The 20105-nt window shown below is 41.1% G+C and overlaps 1 protein-coding gene across 1 annotated transcript in view; it reads right to left on the reverse strand.

Moving 5' to 3' along the window:
* Positions 1 to 17903, reverse strand: part of LOC134431494 (spindlin-Z-like) — a 36365-nt gene extending 18462 nt beyond the window's left edge. Inside the window, exons 1-2 of the mRNA XM_063179504.1 lie at positions 17791 to 17903; positions 5651 to 5699 (exon numbers count right to left, since the gene is read on the reverse strand). Of these exons, the coding sequence (XP_063035574.1) occupies positions 5651 to 5699; positions 17791 to 17842 (101 nt within the window). The 5' untranslated portion in view covers positions 17843 to 17903. The remainder of the gene's footprint in view (positions 1 to 5650; positions 5700 to 17790) is intronic.
* Positions 17904 to 20105: the final 2202 nt, after the last annotated feature.

Raw genomic sequence — 20105 nt, forward strand, 5'->3', positions numbered from 1 at the left:
CTGATGGCAAATTATTCAAAGTGGCCTAATGAGAACTTTCACCAGCTCCCTCAGTAACCTTGGATGGATCCTGTCCTGCTCCATAGACTAGTATGTGTCTAAGAGGTGTAGCAGGTTGCTGACTATTTCCTCTTTGATTATGGGGGCTCATTCTGCTCCCTGCCTGTCTTACAGGTCAGTGAGCTTTGTACCCTGAAGACAACTGGTTTTGCTATTAAAGACTGAGGCAAAGAAGACCTTCATTACCTTAGTCTTTTCCTCATCTTTTGTCATTATGTTTCCCCCCTCATCCAAAAAAGGATGGAAATTCTCCTTAGCCCTCCTTTTGTTGCTAATATATTTTTAGAAACAGTTTTTATTGTCTTTTACAGCAGTAGTCAGATTAAGTTCTAGTTGGGCTTTGGCCCTTCCAATTTTCTCCCTGCACAACCTCTCAACATCCTTGTAGTCCTCCTGAACTGACTGCCTTTCTTCCAATGGTCATAAACTCTCCTTTTTTCCCTGAATTCCAGCCAAAGCTCTCTGTTCAGTCAGGCTGGTCTTCTTCCCTGTCAGCTTCTCTTTCAGCACACTGGGATGGCCTGAGCCTTTAACATTTTCTTCTTGAAGAATGTTCAGCCTTCCTGGACTCCTTTGTCCTTCAGGACTGCCTCTCAAGGGACTCTTTCAACCAGGCCCCTAAACAGGCTGAAGTGTGCCCTCCACAAGTCCAAGGTGGCAGTTCTGCTGACTCCTCTCCTTACTTCTGCTACACCTATTGGGACACACGAGACAGATGATGGACTTTGGACTTGGTTAGCATAAGAGATTTGATAACAGGATGCCTTGGCAAGAACAAACAGAGCTTTGAAGATTGCAAGAAAATTGGATCAGACTGGAACAGGGAAGAAGAATGAATCAACTTCTGCAAGCAAGAGATGTTTAAAATGTATAAGTTTGTTTATGCGATGATTAACCCAATCACTGTTTTAAAACATTACTAGTCCTCCTAGAATAAGTATATAAGCAGTTGTACTTCACAATAAATTTGGATTCTTTGACCATTTCCCAGAGTCCCCGTCTCTCTTCATTGCCTATAACACCAAGCAGGAACTTGTCACCATTGTCCCCTATCGCTTAAGTCACCACATTCTGCCAAGCAAAGACAGGATAGGAAATATTCCATATCATATGTCCTGTCTGCCTGACAGTCCCGCTGCAGGGAAGGTAGGGGGCAATTCCAGTAGTCTCTCTTTCACTCTCCCTGATACTCCTTAACAACCTACTCATCACGTTCTAGAGCTTTGTTGCTAAGCGGCGGAGTTCCTCTACCTGAGTGGACCTCCCCCAGTTGTGCTCACTGCTGCTGTACAGTACTGGCATAAGAGTAGGATATGCCCTGCAGCCCCACACTTGGGTAGCAGCATCTTCCCACCAGAGCTCTGTCTGAAAAACTGTCATTCATTGTGGGTGCAGAGTTTAGAGTGTTCATAGCCTTCTGCCAGCTGGATACCATTACTTCCTGGTTATGTTGGCAGAGCTACAGTGCCTTTTTTGCACGCCCTTCCCTGCAAACAGCCCTGTTGTGTCACTAGCACTCCCTAGGGGCTTCTTTCATATGGAGGTGGGGGGGTTGACCACCATTCCTCCTGGCCCCACCCAGGTCTTATCAGCAGCTGTAGCACAAGTGTGGGCTCCTGGCGGCTCTTGTGGCTCCCCCAGGTTCAGGAATCCCCCCTATGCTATGGATTGTGCTGGCACCAGAGCTGCTCATCTCAGTGACTAAGTATTTATCTTGAAGACACTAAGCTGATAAGTGAAGTCTTGTTATGAGAAAGGGTTTTATTAGCAGAACCAAATCATGGAAAATTCAAAGAAATTTAGGAAAGAGGACAAATGAAGAAGAGTAGCAATGGTCAGTACAATTTCTATATTTCATGCAATCATGTAGAAAAATTATTAAAAATAGGGCCTGAATCAGAATTTTGATACTATTTTGATACTATTACAGTCTGTCACTAATGGGGGATAATATGATCAGAGAATTGTTATAAACTCTTTTTCCTTAATATTCAGACTGTGAGGCACATTACTAAAGACAGACGTTGTAAAATACTTTCTGTCCTCCTTCAAAAGCCATCATTCAGTTGTGAAATTAATTTTCTTAGGATTACAGGTGTATCGGGCTTACGTGGCAAGGTTTTGGTAATGGACACACATACACATACAGACATGACAACACCTGCAGAAGTAGCCTCTATGAGAGGAAGTCAGGCTACCCTGTGCCAGACACAGCTGGTTCCAGCTGGCTTGGCAATGGTCCCACTGACAGCTAAAGTAGAGAGAGACAATCAGCAAAGTTTATGGTGCCTTTGTGAAAACATATTTAGCAAAGAGCAAAAAAACCACCACTGGACAGGCAGAGAAGGAGGGGAAGAAAAGGATCCATGCTGGAGCAGTTAGGTATTTAATGAAGGAACTGAGGCCCATGGAGAACCCACAGAGAACCCATGCCAGAACAGAGTTTAACTGACAGGACTGTCTTCCCCACAAGAGACCATGCTGAATCAGACTTTCCTGACAGGAACTGTGACCTGTAGAGAACCTATGCCAGAGCAGGAAGAAATTAAGTACAAGAGGAAAGGAGTGGCAGAAAGCAACCATTATGTAGGGACTGTAAACTCCCCTCCCTCATTTTCCCTGCACCCTGGGGGTGGTGGTGAGTCTGGAGTGAAGGAATTAATTAAACATGGGAAAGGAGGAAAGAAAGGTGTTGTTATAATGTTTGTCTTCCTGTTTCTTACCACCTGAATCTATTTAAATTTGCAATAAATTAATTTTCCACAAGTCAAGCCTGTTTTGCCTGCGATAGTGCCTGGTAAGTGTAGCAGAGCATCTCCCCCACCATAAGACCTTATCTGTTGCTTGTTAGCTGGTGAAATAACTCAGGGCATCCTGCCCCTCACATGATCTTCACATGAGCTTTGGTGAAATAATCAAGACAGCTTGTCTTGTAGTGAGAGATTTCGGCGACATGGCACTAAGGCTTTCAGCTGACAATAAACATCTTGCTGTGGAAGCAAGATGTGGAAAGATAAGCTGGAATTTCTGACTGACAGACACTTCACTTTACAAAGTATAAAAGCTGCACAAAACTTTCACAAAGCAGGAATCTTCTTCACATTCCTTGGAAATGTGTGGGGCTTTCTCCCCAAAGTTGGGACACCTGCTTTTTGGTTACTCTCCCAGGAGTTGAGGGAAGGGAACCTGTGTACACTATTGTCATTTCGGTGATAATTTACATTGACTCCTAATCAATACTATTTCTTTGCTTGCTTTAATATAGGTACCTTAATGTCGTGCACTGTTTTATGTAATCTACTAGTAGTTCTTTTCATTTTATACTGTGTAATATGTAACTTTGTTTAAGGCCTTTTGTCGGTTTTCTCCTGCTTATTCAATAAATAACTCATTTTATAATAGACCTGATCTGCCATTCTTAGAACTTGCAGGCCAGAGCTATTTTAGTTGCAGGCCAACTTAATTTAGGCTGCTGCCAAAAATCTGAGGCTAAGGCAGGGCTTGTCTGAAGCTCCCATTCAAATTGGTAACAGTAAGCAATCTTCCTGTCTTTATCTTGACCCATGAACATTCTCATTCTATTTTCTCCCCCTGCATCACTGAGGAAGGGGAGTAAGCAGGTGGGTGGGAGTTTGGCTCATAGTCAAGTATAAACCACCACAAGAAGTTAGTTCAAACTGCAATCAGAAATTCACAAGGGATAAGTACAGTGATAGTTAAGGGGCAGATAGAATCTTCACCACAAAGTCCTTGAACCACCAACTATGAGAAACTGGTAAGATGTTATACTTAGACTATTGCCTTATGCACCAAGGGTGGAAAAGATAAGAACCAAGAGACTACTGACTGATCTGACACAAACAGAGTCAACTTTTTATTCGCAAAAATCATCACTACCCATTGACACTGACAGAACATTCAGAAGAACTGCCCTTTTGTAGCTGACCATGGGACCCCCTTCCAAAAGGGTCAATGGTTAACTAACATTTTAGTTAAGAAGAATTTAGAAAACTAATCCACACAGCTCATTTTATCTCTTCCTCAGTTACTGGACTACGTCCTGTTCTGTCCTGGTGGCTCTTCCCTCCCCTATGAACTTACGAACTGAGTTTAAAATCTCCCCTACGACCTTCAAGTGCCAGTAACTTGTTCCACTTTTTCTTTTAATGAGGAATGTAAAAGTCATCATAACTAAATCAATGACAAAGTATGCATTATTAATTAATGGTCTGCGGTAATGGCTCATAGTAGTATCAGCATACATTTTTAAACAGTGATTCATATCTCACTTGTTTAAACATGTCTACAGTGCTACTTACTGTTAATTTCAAAAATATAAGCAATGAATATGAAATAAAAACAACTCTATACTAGTGTGTCATTTGCGGAGAAGTCATTGAGCAGCACACAAAGTCATCTTGGTTTGGTACAAAATAAAACCTTCACCAAACAATTCTTAAACAATTAAACTAGACTAAATCAATATAAAACTCAGCTGGGTGCTTAAGTTAAATGCCTCAAAATCACGTGACTTAGGATCATGACTTAATATGCCCCATAAAAGCCTTTATGCTAAAAAATATATAACCTATTTAGGTATTTAAATAAGTGTATATCAAAATAACAATAAAGACAAATCTAGCCACCCTCAAGTACAAAAGGCAACCCACCTCTGATAGTCTTCCCATCATACACTCCTTTCTCTGAGCGGTTGAAAAAGAACAAAAGAAATTAAAATTTAACTCTACCTGTCTCTAGGCAAATAAATGTTTATCTCTGCCTTGTAAGGAGATAGACAAGACTGAATAATGAAGAGTTGGTGGAAGGAATTAAGAGTAGTTTTACATAAGGTGTTGCATTTGAGAATAGTTAATACTAATTCAAATGTTAATCATGGAAGATATTTCTGCCAGACAAATTGTTTTGGATTTATGCCTGTTGTATATCAGCATTATAGGACTTCATACTCAAAATATAAGTAATAGCATTTTAATAAATTTCACCTTTCTCTAGCTTATTTTAGAGTTCACCCACCAGAGATGCAGCCAGATACATCTAGCTGTTCGAAATGAAGGTAAATTTTGTCTAAGCTACTACATATATCTTTTCACATTTACTCATAGCAACATTTAGCTACTACTATCTCAAATTCTAGTAGAGTGAATAATAAATATGATGAATGTATAGGATAAGCAAGTAACCTTCACACAAATAGTAGCCATATTACAGTACATTGAATTTTTTTTAAAAGGTAAAAAAACCTTTTCAAAAACTAAAGCTGCAATGAATCCTAGAGTACATATGCCCAATTTCTGGCTTGCAATCTCTTGTTTCTGAATTATAAGTTACAGAATTTTATTGACAGAATAATTTCTCTCGGAATAACATTCAAAATGATGTTTAGAACTGTACCAATGGTGCATTCTTTCCCATTGTCCTCCCAAAAGAATTAAAGTCTGATTCTACACACATACACCATTTGAATACTGCTCCGCATTTTTTTCAAAATGACTGGAACAATATAGATACATTTCTAGAATGTTACTGCCAGTTATTGAGAACTACACTTGAGGAAGTATTAGGAACTTACTTGTGGGAAGTTCTTTTCTTCATCATGCTTGCAGAGACTCCCGCATGACCTACAATATAAATGATGGAATTATTAAACAATAAAATCTGTTTATACACAATGTCAAAAAGATATCTGACAGAAAAGTTCTCCTTTTCAAGTAAAAAAGCTTAAACACATCATGATGGGATTTATCAATGAGTTTCTACAATGGAAGAAGGCTGAGAAGATAGGCAAGGACTACGTACTCATGAAGTTAAGTGAAGAATTAGGGAGTTACTGATGACAACTGTTACAAAAAGCCGAACTTAACACAAAGGAGACTGAAGGTAGCCTTTGTTATAGATAAATGGCTACAACAGTTAAGGGATTAAAATGGCTGTGTATCTGCCCTTGAGTTGATAATATCATCAAATACATATATTCCTGCATTAGTGAGGCCAGAATGGATGGGTGTATACATGGCTCAGCCAAAATCATTATAAAAACTTAGTATAGAGACAAAACCAAGTATAAAAACTAAGTATAGCATATATAGTATAAAAATGGTCCAACTAACAGACAGAACTTGGAGTAGAGCAACAGGCTTGAGTTGGTTTCAACCCACATATTTCTTCTCAACAACTGGGGATGACCAGCATTGTGACGGAGACCAATAATGGCAAACACATTTGTATTGTGATACAACTGTACATTGCAACTGCTATACTCTGCTAAATGTAACTTGTACTTGCACTGTTATTTAAGTAAATTGCTGTATCATTCTGCTAAATCAAAGTTCCATGTAATGTCAAATAAAGAAATTCATGTATTGGGTTTGCATGGCCCGGTTTTTGCAGCAGGGGGAACTACAGGGGTGGCTTCCATGAGAAGCTGCTAGAAGCTTCCCCCATGTCTGACAGAGCCAATGCCATCTGGCTCCAGGATGGATTTGTTGCTGGCTAAGGCTGAGCAAATCAGAAATGGTAGTAACACCTCTGTGATTACACATTTAAGAAGTAAAAAAAAAAAAAAAATTATTGTGCAGTTGTAATTGCATCCAGAGAAGAGAGGAGTGAGAATATGTGAGATGAACAGTTCTGCAGACACCCAGGTCAGTGCAGAAGGAGGGGCAGGAGGTGCTCCAGGGGCTGGAGCTGAGATTTCCCTGCATCCCATAGTGCAGACCATGGTGGAGCAGGCTGTCCTGCTGCAGCCCATGGAGGAGTCCCACATCAGAGTAGGCAAATGCCTGAAAGAAGGCTGTGAATTTGTATGAAACCTGTGATGGAGCAGGGTCCTGGTAGGACTTGTGACCCCATGGGGGACCCATGCTGGAGCAGTCTGTCCCCAGATGACTGCACCCCATGGAAGGGACTCATGATGAAGCAGTTAATAAAGAACTGCAGTCCATGGGAAGCACTACCATTGGAGAAGTTTGTGCAGAATTATCTCCCATGGGCAGGACCACATGCTGGCACAGGTAAAGGACTCCTCTGCCTGAGCAACGGCAGAAGCAACCTGTGATGAACTGACTGTAACCCCCCTTCCCTGTCTCTCTGCACCTCTGGCAGGGAGGAGGTAGAGCTGAGGAAGGAGGGAGGGATGGGGCAAAGGTGTTTTTAAGATTTATTTTACTTCTCACTATCCTGCTCTGATTTTGTTTGCAATAAATTCAATTAATATCCCTAAGCTGAGTCTGTTTTGCCCATTATGGTAATCAGTGAGTGATCTCTCCTGATCCTTAACCCATGAGCCTTTCACTATATTTTCTTTCTCATGTCCAGTTACAGAAGAGAGTGGCAGAGCAGCTTTGGTGGGTACCTGGTATCCAGCCAAGGTCAACCCACCACACTTCATAAAACTAACATTGGCATTAAAGCATTAAACCCTATACACATGGAATATCTAAAATGACACAGTCAGAGAGTGTTGGACACATGCATGTTATCAATTAAAAAACTCCTCATATATCTGTAGAAATGTTCAGAATTTAATCCATGGACATTTAAATTCACACCTACAGAGAAATACTTAATTGAGGTTTCTCTACAGATCCAAACAAATTCTTAAACATTATGTGCATGTTCCAAGCATAGCTTTGGCATATGTATTCAGAAAATTAATTTTCATAATAGCAATAGTGTCACACAAGAGTTAAGCACTGAAAGTGCAATTAACCATAACAGTTTCCATAAATATTTTAATATTTGGATTTTCCTATGGAGAAATAAAAGGACATCTATCACGTGACAGAAGTGGCAGAATTAAAATAAGACTACATACATTTTGTTTGCAACACTCAAGCTTGTACTGAATCCATTAAAATATGCATCTCCAGTTTTAACAACAGCTGGAATTTGAAGTTTTCAAAAATTAGGCCCTCCATGCAAATAGCTACAGTAAAGATGCTATTTGCAATAAAGACCAAGGAAATAGAACTTCCCTTGAACATGTTTATAAGAACTAACAGCTAGCAATTAAAAGATATCTCGAAAAATATGAATATAAGCCCAAAAGATTTTTGAGACTTGACTGCACCAACTGAACAAGCAGTTTCACCCCGTCATTAGTCACCTCTTAATTATATGAGGAAACAAGTTTAAAAACATACTTATTAAAAAAAAAATCTGTTCTCATAAAGTAAAAAACCATAAACACACAGACTTCATGTTTTCCATTACTGATCAATGAGAAAAAGTAAGATTTAACTAAATCAGTTCAAGTAGTTAAAACACTATAAAAAGCATACCCACATATTTAGCAGGATGGTTCAACACAAAACTTGTTTTCTGTCCTCTGCTCAGAGATTTTGAATCTTACTATACAGTGCAACACATTTAGCCTTCCAAAACAAAAGTAGCCTTAAAGATACACAGAAGGAAGATCTATTACAGAAGCTGCAAAAAACGCAAAGGAGAAACTATGCACTGTACTCAGAATGAGTGTTTGCCCTGTTCAGTAACTGTTCACCTTAGGCACCTCTTATTTTTGATAAAACTCAAATTCTACAGCCAGATGACTTTTTTTCTCTCAAATTCACTCACGTGCAAAATTTCTTGACTATTCATACACAGTCTCCATGAATGAAATGACGTACCAAACTAACAAATATTTACAACACTGAACTGAGAGTTTGACAGTAGACTACCCCATTTTGCTGTCAAATAAAAATGAGCTTGATGGGTCCTGACAGATTTCAAGAACTTGCTTGTTCATATACCTAGCTCTAGAGAAAAATCAACTGAGCAAACAGTACTGCTCAGTTTCTTGTGTTGGTAGCTTAAGGTAGTGTCCAGTTTAATAAAAAGTTTCAACACTTAGATGAAGAATGTGAATATAGCCTACTTACAAGAAGAGATGGTAACAAGGTACATGAAGAAATTGAGCACAAGAAAGACATGGATCTGTTAGAGTGAGCCCAGAGGAAGGCCACAAAAACAATGTCCAAATGCCTCTTAAAGATTGACAGGCTTGGGGCATCGACTGCCTCTCTAGGAAGCCTGTTCCAGAGTTTGACCACCCTCTTGGTAAAGAAATGCTTCCTAATGTCAAGTCTAAACCTCCCCTGATGGAGCTTTGAACCATTCCCACATGTACTGTCACTGGATACCAGGGAGAAGAGCTCAGCACTTCCCTTTCCAGTTCCCCTACTCAGGAAGCTGTAGAGAGCAATGAGATCACAGTTTAGCCTTTTTTCTTCCAAGCTAGATAAGACCAAAGTCCTTTGCCATTCCTCAAAGGACATTCCTTCCAGTCCCGTCAACAGCATTGTTGCCCTCTTCTTGGGCAATTAAAGAACCTTCACATCTTTTTTTAATTGGGGTGATGTCCTGTTTTAGGGAAAATTTGGGAGAAAACCTCCAAAAGTGTCCCCCCCAGAAAGCAAACTCACATGGCCTCTCCCCCCAACCGGTTTGGGAAGAATTTACTCAGAAAGAAGTGGAAAAAACCTGTTTATTTATCAGGCAAAGCACTCCTCAACACAAAAACGAACAATACCAGATGACAAAACTCATTCATTGCTCTAAAGAGATGACAAATTCAGAAAGTCTCTCCTGTGGGTGGTCATTCTGTTATCAGTCCCTCCAGCACTGGGAAAGGCTGTTGCCCAGAGAAGGTGCCGGTAGGCTAAAAAGTGCAAGCTCTCAGTGTTTCCCCGGGTCCCAGTCCAGAGCAGGTTTGAACGGTTCCAAAAAAAAAAAAAAAAAGGAAAGAAAAACAGTCCAGGGAACTTCTTTGCTTCAGCTAGCTAAACTAACTAAAAAACCATGGAGCACGGTGTTCTGCCTCATCCATGCCCAGACACCACAGTGGAGGAGTGAGAGCAGGCTGATAACAAAACTCCGTGCTTCTTTTTCTCCCCACCTTCACTCTCAGAGCCAGTCTTGAAGGCACAGAATATAATATCCAGCATAAACAGAACACCCAGTTGGGGATACAAGCATCATAACATCACCCTAGGGCAGGGGCCAAGAAGTGCACACAATACTCAAGATGAGGCTGCATCAATGCTAAATACAGAGGGATAAGCCCCTGATTCCAGGCTGAAGCAGCCTGTCCTTGGAGGACTGCACCCCAAGCAAGAGTGACCCATGCCGCAGCAGTTTTGGAAGGACTGTCTGCCAAAGGGGGGAATTCACATTGCAGCAGTTTTGGGAGAACTACTGCTTGAGAGATTGAAATCACGTTGGGGAAGCTCATGGAGAACTGTCCCCCGTGGGAGGGACCCCACAGCATAGCAGGGGAGCAACTTCTGTCCATGAGCAGTGGAAGATCTTGGGTGACGAACTGACCAAAAACCCCATGCTCTGTCTCCCTGCACTGTTGGTGGGAAGGAGGGAGGGGTTGGGGGAAAAAGGTGTTTTTAAGGGCTTATTTTGCTTCTCATTATCCTCCTCTGACAGTGTTAGTTACAAATTCACTTTGTACTTCTAAGTTGAACCTGTTTTGCCCTTGGAGTGTTTTCTTCTGGTCCTCATCTCAACTCATGAAGCCTTCATTAATTTTTTTTCCTTTCCTCCGCCCAGCTGTAGCAGGGGAGGGCTCGTGAGTGGCTATCATGAGTGCCTGGTGTTTGGTCAGTGTCAAACCATGACAAGTGGTAAAGCTCATTAGAACAAATTCACAATATAAATGCCTTTCTGTTTTTGTTTTTCCTGCAGGAATAGGAATACTAAACTTCTGATGTTTTAGGATTTCTTTCCATCTGTATATTTTACTTTTCCCCCAGGTATTAAAGGGAGAAATAAACTCTCACAGCATAAGGTAGACATAAACCTTATCTTACACTAAGGCAACAAATCAACTGTGCAGAAGACTTTTAAAATTCCAAATAGCTTGCACAGTTTCTTTACAAAAATATTTATTAGTAAATACATGATGTTGTAATTATTACTATGTCTTAATGACTTAAAATATTTGAGAGCAAATAAAAATATTTTAATACATTAATGTTTAACATATATATTAAAATCATAGAATGATTTGGGTTGGAAGGGACCTTTAAGATCATCTAGTTCCAACCCCCCCGCCCATGAGCAGAGACACCTTCAGATCCAACCTGGCCTTGAACACTTCCAGGGGTGAGGCATCCACAACTTCTCTGGGCAACCTGCTCTGGTGTCTCATCACCCTCAAAGTAAAGAATTTCTTTCTAATATCCAGTCTAAACCTACCTCCTTTCAGTTTCAAGTCATTCCCCTTTGTCCTATCACTCCATGCTCTTGTGAAAAGTCCCTCTCCGGCTTGCCTGTAGGCCTCCTTTAGGTACTGGAAGGCTGCTATAAGGTCTCCCCAAAGCCTTCTCTTCTCCATGTTGAACAACTCCAATTCTCTCAGCCTGTTGTCCTAGGAGAGATGTTCCATCCCTCTGATCACCTTTGTGGCCCTCCTCTGGACTCGCTCTAGTTGATCCATGTCCTTTTTATGTTCAGGGTCCAAGATCTGAAAGTAGTACTCCAGGTAGGGTCTCACCAGAATGGAGTAGAGGGGGATAATCACCTCCCTCAACTTACTGGCTACACTTCTTTCGATGCAGCCTAGGATACAATTGGTTTTCTGGGCTGGAAGCACACATTGATGTCTCATGTCAAGCTCCTTATCCATTAACATCTCCATGTCCTTCTCCTCAGGGCTGCTCTCAATCCATTTTCCATTAAGCAAGTATTTGTGCTTGGGATTGTCCCAACCCAGGTGCAGGACCTTGCACGTGACTTTGTTGAACTTCATGAGGTTCGCAGAGATCCACCTCTCAAACCTGTCAAGATCCCTCTGGATGGCATCCCTTCACTCCAGCGTGTTGACCACAGCACACAGCTTGATATTGTTGGCAAACTTGCTGAAGGTGGACTCGATCCCACTGTCCATGTCACTGAAAAAGATGGTAAAAAACAGTGCCGGTCCCAATACTGACCCCTGAAGAACACCACTTGTCATTAATCTCCACTTGGACACTGAGCTGTTGACCACAAGTCTGAGAGTGACCATCCAGCCAATTCCTTATCTACTGACTGCTCCACCCATCAAAACCACATCTCTCCAGTTTAGAGACCAGGATGTCAAATGCTTTGCACAAGTCCAGGTAGGTGATGTCAGCTGCTCTTCCCTCATCCACCACCTCTTTAATCCTGTCATCAAAGGCCACCAAATGCATCAGGTATGATTAGCTGATGATGTTGATAGTCACCTTTAACAGAGAATGCCAAACATAACAAGCAAAGCAGAAACTTTGTTTACACAAATCATCCTGAAATGTCTAGTATCATCTAAATGGCTTCTGACCGAAGCATAATTGGCATTAGTCACTCACTGTCAAGTGTCCAATTCAAAGGAAGACATTTAAAAACTTGCCAACAATTTCAAGGGCAATTGTGGTGGCTTGACCTTGGTTGAATGTCAGGTGCCCACCAAAGCCACTTTCTCACTTCCCTCCTCAGTTGGACAGAGGGGAGAAAATACAATGAAAGGTTCGTAAATTGAGATAAGGACAGGGAGAGATCATTCACCGATTGCCATCACAGGCAAAAAAGACTCAACTTGGGGATATTAATTGCATTTATTACCAATCAAATCAGAGAAAGACAATAGGTAAAACCAAATATTAAAAACATTTTCCCCCCACTCCTCCCTCCTTCCCAGGCTTAACTTTATTCCTGATTCTCTACCTCCTTCCCTCCAGTGGTTCAGGGAGACAGGGATTGGGGGTGAGGGTCAGTTCATCACGTGTCATTTCTGCTGCTTCCCCCTCAGGGAGTGGAGTCGTTCCTGTTCTTCACTGTGGGGTCCTTCCCACAGGACCCAGTCCTTCACAAACTTCTTCAACATGAGTCCCTCCCACAGGTTGCTGTTCTTCATGAACTGCTCCAGCATGGGTCCCTTCCATGGGGTGCAGTCCTTCAGGAACAGGCTGCTCCAGCACGGGTTTCTCACAGGTTCACAGCCTTCTTTCAGGCAGTGGGTCTCCTCCATGGGCTGCAGGTGGATCTCTGCACCCCCTGGGGCCTCCATGGGCTGCAGGGGGACAGTCTGACATCACTATGGTCTTCACCATAGGATGCAGAGGAATCTCAGCTCTGGCACCTGGAGCACGTCCTCCCCCTTCTTCTGCGCTGACCTTGGTGTCTGCGGAGTTGTTCCTCTCCCATATTCTCCTCTCTTCTCTGGCCACAATTACTTCTGTGCAATAACTTTTTTTCCCTTCTTAGATGTATTACTCCAGATGCATTGCTACCATTGCTGATTGGCTCAACATTAGCCAGTAGTGGGTCTGTCTTGGAGCCACCTGGCATTGGCTCTGCCAGACATAAGGTGAAGCATCCAGCAGCATCTCACAGAAGCCACTCCTGTAGCTCCCTGCTACCAAAACCTTGCCATGCAAACCCAGTACAGAAATACATTCAGATAAATATTTCAAGTGAAAAATTAGTGTGTCAAGTATTTTGGGGTCAATCTTGGTTTGGTCTCAAGCAATAATGTGACTTCAAAGATGTTAACAGTAATTAGAAAACAATAATGGATAGTTATCAGATTATATATACCATGAATGTCATTGAATGGATTTAAGTTCATATCCTTTACCTTGTCCTGACTATGGAATGACAAGTGCTACTGTTTCAACTTGCACATTCCATGAAATTCCATGTTTTAGACATTATTCAAAATAAACAGTGTTGATATAATTTGCCATGAATATAAAACCAGAAGTTAATACTGAAGATCAGAAAGGAAAAAAACCAAAAAACGAATACACAAAGTGATTAATTTTATGCTTCTTTATAATAAGCAGCAAACAGTCAAACTTGGATAGATCTGAGGAAGAAGAAAATATATATGGCTCAATCTCTCATGACTAAAAACCTAAATATTTTCAATAATAAAAAGTCAAGAACAAAAGACTTAAGCATTTAATTGCCAGTTGGCCTTTGCTTTTTGAGCCTGGATTAATTCTACCAAATGTATCCTTAAAATATTGTTAAATTCAATAGCAAAACTAGAAGCCATGTTTCTGAATGCTTCTACCTTATAGAGAGAGAAAAAGGGTAAGACAACACAGAAATAAAATAAACATTCTTTGAGGGTGTGGACTGTAGAGAAAGTACATATATTTCAACTGGAGCAGGTAGGAGGAAAGAAAAGGAAGAGGGATGGGAGAAAGCTACTAGTTTTTATTTGTCATCATATCAGATGGTACTCTCCATTCAGTCTATCAAAATTAGATGGACTCTTCAAAACAAACCACAGCTGCTTATTTCTCAGAATATCCTGTCTTTATGGCAGGCAGCAAAAGCTGGACATTTAAAAATCATATTTCAGTATCTGCTGTGGAAACACCATGCAATCACATGAGAATTAATCTTGATTTTATGTCTTTCAGAATTACTTTGTATGACCTGAAAATTTCAGAGATGTGTTTATTTACACCTAATATTGCCTGCCCTAAGTCAACTCCAAGAGTTTGGGAAACCAGACCAGGAGAAGAGTGGTCAAATGAATTCCTGACTCTCCCAAAAGATTTCATTGCATCTTAAAGTAGTAGAATCTGGGAGTGGAATCTCTTAATTCCCAAGGACAGTACTGGTAACAGCTAGGAAGGACTGTAAAGGACAATGCATTACATTTGTACAGCATAAAACAAGTGATCACTAGGCTCAAAAAGTTGAAATAGAAATGTAAACACAAGGTGTCATGGTTTAGGAATGGTATTCCCCAATTTAGTGTTCCCACCGAAAACACCCCAGACCATGTGCCACTGGCTCACTTTTCTCCCCCCACCCCACATGGTGGGATGGAGAAGAGAATGGGAGGCACAAAATGGTAAAGATTACAGCTTGAGATAAGAACAATTTACTGTAAACTGCAATGAAATAAGAAAAATGAACAGGAAAGACAATACCAATAACCAGGACACCAGAGTAATCACAATTTACCTCACAGACAATTCAACTGGATTATGTTAATAAAAAAAAAATCAGGATTCACCTATATTGAGGAGAAACATGCTCTAATTAGAAGCACAAACACAAGGCCAAGCACTAAGGAGCTGACTGATCTACTGAAACTATATCCTGGGAGTCTGCTCTATATTTTAACAAAATTACTGAGACTGTAGACACATGCTCTACTGTTGTGAAAAGATAAGAAACAAGTTTGGCTTTCCTTTGTTTCTCCATTTTGGGTGTTATCTTTTATTTCTCAAGATGGAAATATTAATTCTGTTTCCCAGTATAGGTAAACTTCAAAAACCTGGATACTTCTGTCAAATATATTTTTCTCTTCTTTTAAACCTACTTTACAGCAAATAAAGGCCTTTTGTTTTGGTAAGATCTGATTAGTGAGAGATGCTTCTGACCAAGTAGCAAATGAGACCATATGCAATACGGATTTCATTTTACAATAAATGTGAGGTAGAGAGATAGAAAGAAACAGAAAAGAGTAAAGGGTGGAGAGAGAGAGAGAGAGAGAGAGAGAGAGAGAGAGAGAGAGAGAGAGAGAGAGAGAGAAATCAAGCAGAAGACAGTCACCACCCCGGAATACAGTGGCATCCCATTGGTCCTTCTTCACTCCAGGCTTCTCAGTGGTGGGGGTCCCAGAATCGTTCTTCTGAGGGTACCACCTTTATACAGTCCAAGTTCTAAGTATCACAGAGTGGTCACAGATGCTGTTCCCATAACTTGGGGTGATATGTGTATGAGCAGTTGCTCTCTTTTCCACAGTGGAAATTATTGTCTGGATGCATTAACCAGGATGTGCTAACCAGATCTTGCCTCACCAGGCCTGGAATTAGTGCCTTCCTGTTGCTAATTCCTCCCTTTTGTGCTTAAGTCAAGTTCCTACTGTGGTGGCTTATCTTATGGCAAGTTCCTTCTGTGACCTTGTGTTGTGGTTTAGGAATGGTATTTCCCAATTCAGTGCCCCCACCAACTCTCCAAACCACACACTGTTCTCTCTTGCTCCCCTGTTTTCACCTCCTCCTCCCCACTGTGGATGGCTGGAGAGGAGAGCTAGAGGCACAAAAAGCAAAGATCACCGGTTGAGATAAGAACAATTTATTGGAAACAGAAATAAGATAAGAAAATAAACAGTAACAGCAACAATATTAATAACAGAATGTACAAGAAAAGAAATGATTCACATGGAAAAACTCCACGATAACAGACAATACCGGAAGGTTCCCTCTGCCATATTTTCTCTTCTGGAAGGAGCCCCTTCTCCCCATAAAAGAGCCCTTTCTCCTGCTCCCAGCAATGACATGAGGTGATATAGAATAACCTCCATACTCCAGTCATGCCCCCTCCTGGCTACTGAAAAAAAATAATTCTGTCCTGGCTGGAACCTGGACACCTTGATGGTGTTTGAGACAGGCAACTGTGCTCCTTGCACCTTTGTAGGCAGACAGGCAGGACAGAGGAAAACTAGCTTTTTCAAAGAAGCCACCACTTCTAACTCATAACAACTGATTTGGTTTTCTAATTCCAGCTTCTTGTCACTTAACCTAGTTGTGCTTTTGATAGTTTTTTTCTCCCAGTTATTTTTTAAAATATTTTAATAAAATACAGCAAACTCACTATAATTTTAATTTCTATCATATTGCAAGGTCTTTCAGCAAGAAAAGAGCAAGAGAGTCCCTGCCTCCCGCTGCCTTACAGGAATCAGCATTTCAGCAGCATTGGAGCCACTCTACATGAGTTTCAAGCTACTGAGCGGGGGTTGAGTCTGCAACTGTCAGGAAGTTTCTTCCAGTGTTTCGGCAGCATTGAAGCCTTTTGGACAAAAATAGGTTTTTCCAGGTTTTCTTTTTCCCTGCTCCTTTTGTTGTTTGGGGGTGGGGGGGAGTTTTGGAACTGCAGAGGCTTGGTTGCTGTTCTGTTTTCCTTTGTTCTCTCTCATGGCTGCACAGTCTGGAGAAGAGGGCTTCTCTGCCATCTTGTCTTTGTCCTCTGGGCCACATGGGCTGTCCGGGTGGTAGCCATATTGTTTTCTTTTTTCTTGGGGAGAGGGCCATGTAACTCAGCACCTTTGTATCTAGTGGTTATTGCTGTTTTCTTGTTTATTGCTGGGGTTTTTTTTAGTGAACTGTTATTTTTTCACTTATCTCTTCATATTTGTCTCTTCTTATTGTTGAAAGGGGAGTGGTTAAAACTAAGGGGAGATAACATTTCAAAGTCTGCACCCCATAAAATTGCCTTAAACTAAGGTTGGTTTTGAAGTCTCCTAATAATGACTACCTGGTACACTTTCCTAATCTACACCTAAAATTAGGAAACATCCAGCAAATAATTCCATCACCACCTATGTTTGTCTTTCTCTTGCAACATGAGAAAGAGAGAAGGTCTTGATACTGTATAAGCACTGTTCAGCAGTAACATCAGTGTTATCAACACTTTTCAGCACAAATCCAAAACATAGCACCAGGCCAGTTACTGCAAAGACATTTAACTCAATCCTAGACAAAACCAGCACAACTTCATAAATGTAATTCTGTACAGCTTAAATTTATGTATATACTTTCAATCCCACAATTCCAATAATTCTTATCTTAAAAAAACCCAACAACCATCAACCGTCCCAATCAAAACCAAACAGTAACAGTTTCATAAAACCATGAGTACATAAGAAAAATCTGTAAGGACACTTTTTTACCCACTAAAAAACAACAATACTCAAATTCAGTAACACCTCACCTGCATCAGCTCTGGACCGCTGACCTGGTGATTTTCCAAATGGGGTCTTCATTCATCTGTGTTTAAGTGAGCAGCAGAGCTGCTAGACTAGGGTCAAAATCCAGTTCTTCCCAACTCCCCAGATATCTTCTTATTCTTGTAATACAACAGCTACTTATTAAAATACCGTCCAATCATCAATTCGTTCTTCCTCAAATATAGGAGAAGCACTTTCAGTTATATCACTCTGAAAAACAAATCAGAAAATATAGTCTGATTTGAGATTTGGTTAAAATAAACAATGAAGTGAAACAGAATATTTTTTCTTTCATGTTCTATGAGAAGTCTCTTCATATTCTGTTATACTGGATGCATTCCATATTATGAACTAATTTTCAGAACTCCCATACTACATTTGAAAATTATAATCAAAAAATATCCAGTAGAGAGAGCATGAAAGCATAGGATTCTCACCCTCCCCAAGTTACAAAGCAGCTATTCCTGTTTTAAAAAATTTATGGTATTTCAGGGACAAAACTCCATATTTCCTCTGAAAGTTTCTATAATAGTTTTCAACTTAGTCTTTGTTATAAATGATCAAATTGATAGCCAAATTATGAAAAACTTAACAATGATTTATTGGGTCAATTACAAAAAAATAGAATTTCGAGCAACCACCACAATCAAGACAGCGTCAGTCCCAGGTATGGACGCTGGGTGAAACCAGAGGTTCGTCCGACAGAGTGACGGCTTCCCCTCAAAGGTTCACCCTGAGTGTTTCCAGCGTCTGGTTTATATACAGTTTATTAGGCCTGAGGCAAAGATGACCACATCTTTCTATTCACTTCTTTGAACGTAAATCCATTTCCATACATATGTTGAAATAGACAAAGACAGGGTCCCGGTCTGCAGACAGAAGTCTAGGTACACATGGGAGGTTTGCTTTCACATGTAATATGTTGGTATCAGTCCCTGAGTACCCAGATGCAATCAGGACATGTCTGAATCTAGTGAAATTCTTGGGACACAGCAATTAATCACAGGCCAGGAAGGCCCCGATGTTATCTTCCAGGTGCAGGAGACAACAAAGTGATCGTTATGGTCCAGGAAGGTCCCATTCAGACGTTAAACAGGCCTGATGCTATCTTGAGCTGCCAGGAATTAGTTACAATCTGAATAGAACTCCGTTCCTGGCTGGGGAGGTTAAAACATTATTTCTACAATATTTTATGCCCACACATATCTGTTTATACAGCATGAATTAACTACATTACATATCACAGTCTGTACCACCTTTATGCTTACACAGATGGTTACTGTGAGAGATGCAAGGCATGGAAGTTAAACATTCTTGTCTGCATTACAGCACCCATCTGTCAATGGACTTGAACAAAAAAAAAAAAAGCCAAGTGGGATTTTTCCACCTTCTGAGGAAAAAGACCCCACAAACAATGCATGGCATGGTGCAGCTGTTTGCATAGCAGACCACGAGGAAGGGTGTGCAGGGAGAGCACTGAGGCTCTGAAGATGGAGTAGTTAGCCGAGTTGATGGCCATCACCCTCGTCAAGGGAGCGCAGATATGGTTTCGACTTAGACAGAATGTTTCCTCTGTGCACACCAGAAAGGATGTGGCAACCCAAATGGAGTGTTCACAAAAACACACAGCCATCTAGGTCTTAGGCTGCAAGGAGTGCCAGAGTCGGCCACTGCTCCTAGAGGGTATCCTAGGGTGATGTTATGATGTTTGTATCCCCAACTGGGTGTTCTGTTTATGCTGGATATTATATTCTGTGCCTGACTGGCTCTGAGAGTGAAGGCGGGGAGAAAAAGAAGCACGGAGTTTTGTTATCAGCCTGCTCTCACTCCTCCACTGTGGTGTCTGGGCATGGATGAGGCAGAACACCGTGCTCCATGGTTTTTTAGTTAGTTTAGCTAGCTGAAGCAAAGAAGTTCCCTGGACTGTTTTTCTTTCTTTTTTTTTTTTTTTTTTTTGGAACCGTTCAAACCTGCTCTGGACTGGGACCCGGGGAAACACTGAGAGCTTGCACTTTTTAGCCTACCGGCACCTACTCTGGGCAGCAGCCTTTCCCAGTGCTGGAGGGACTGATAACAGAACGACCACCCACAGGAGAGACTTTCTGAATTTGTCATCTCTTTGGAGCAATGAATGAGTTTTGTCATCTGGTATTGTTCATTTTTTGTGTTGGGGAGTGCTTTGCCTGATAAATAAACAGGTTTTTTCCACTTCTCTCTGAGTAAATTCTTCCCAAACCGGCTGGGGAGAGGGGCCGCGTGGGTTTGCTTTCTGGGGGGGCCCCTTTTGGAAGTTTTCTAC

This window comes from Melospiza melodia, chromosome W, assembly GCF_035770615.1.
Source record: "Melospiza melodia melodia isolate bMelMel2 chromosome W, bMelMel2.pri, whole genome shotgun sequence".
Classification (NCBI taxonomy): Eukaryota; Metazoa; Chordata; class Aves; order Passeriformes; family Passerellidae; genus Melospiza; species Melospiza melodia.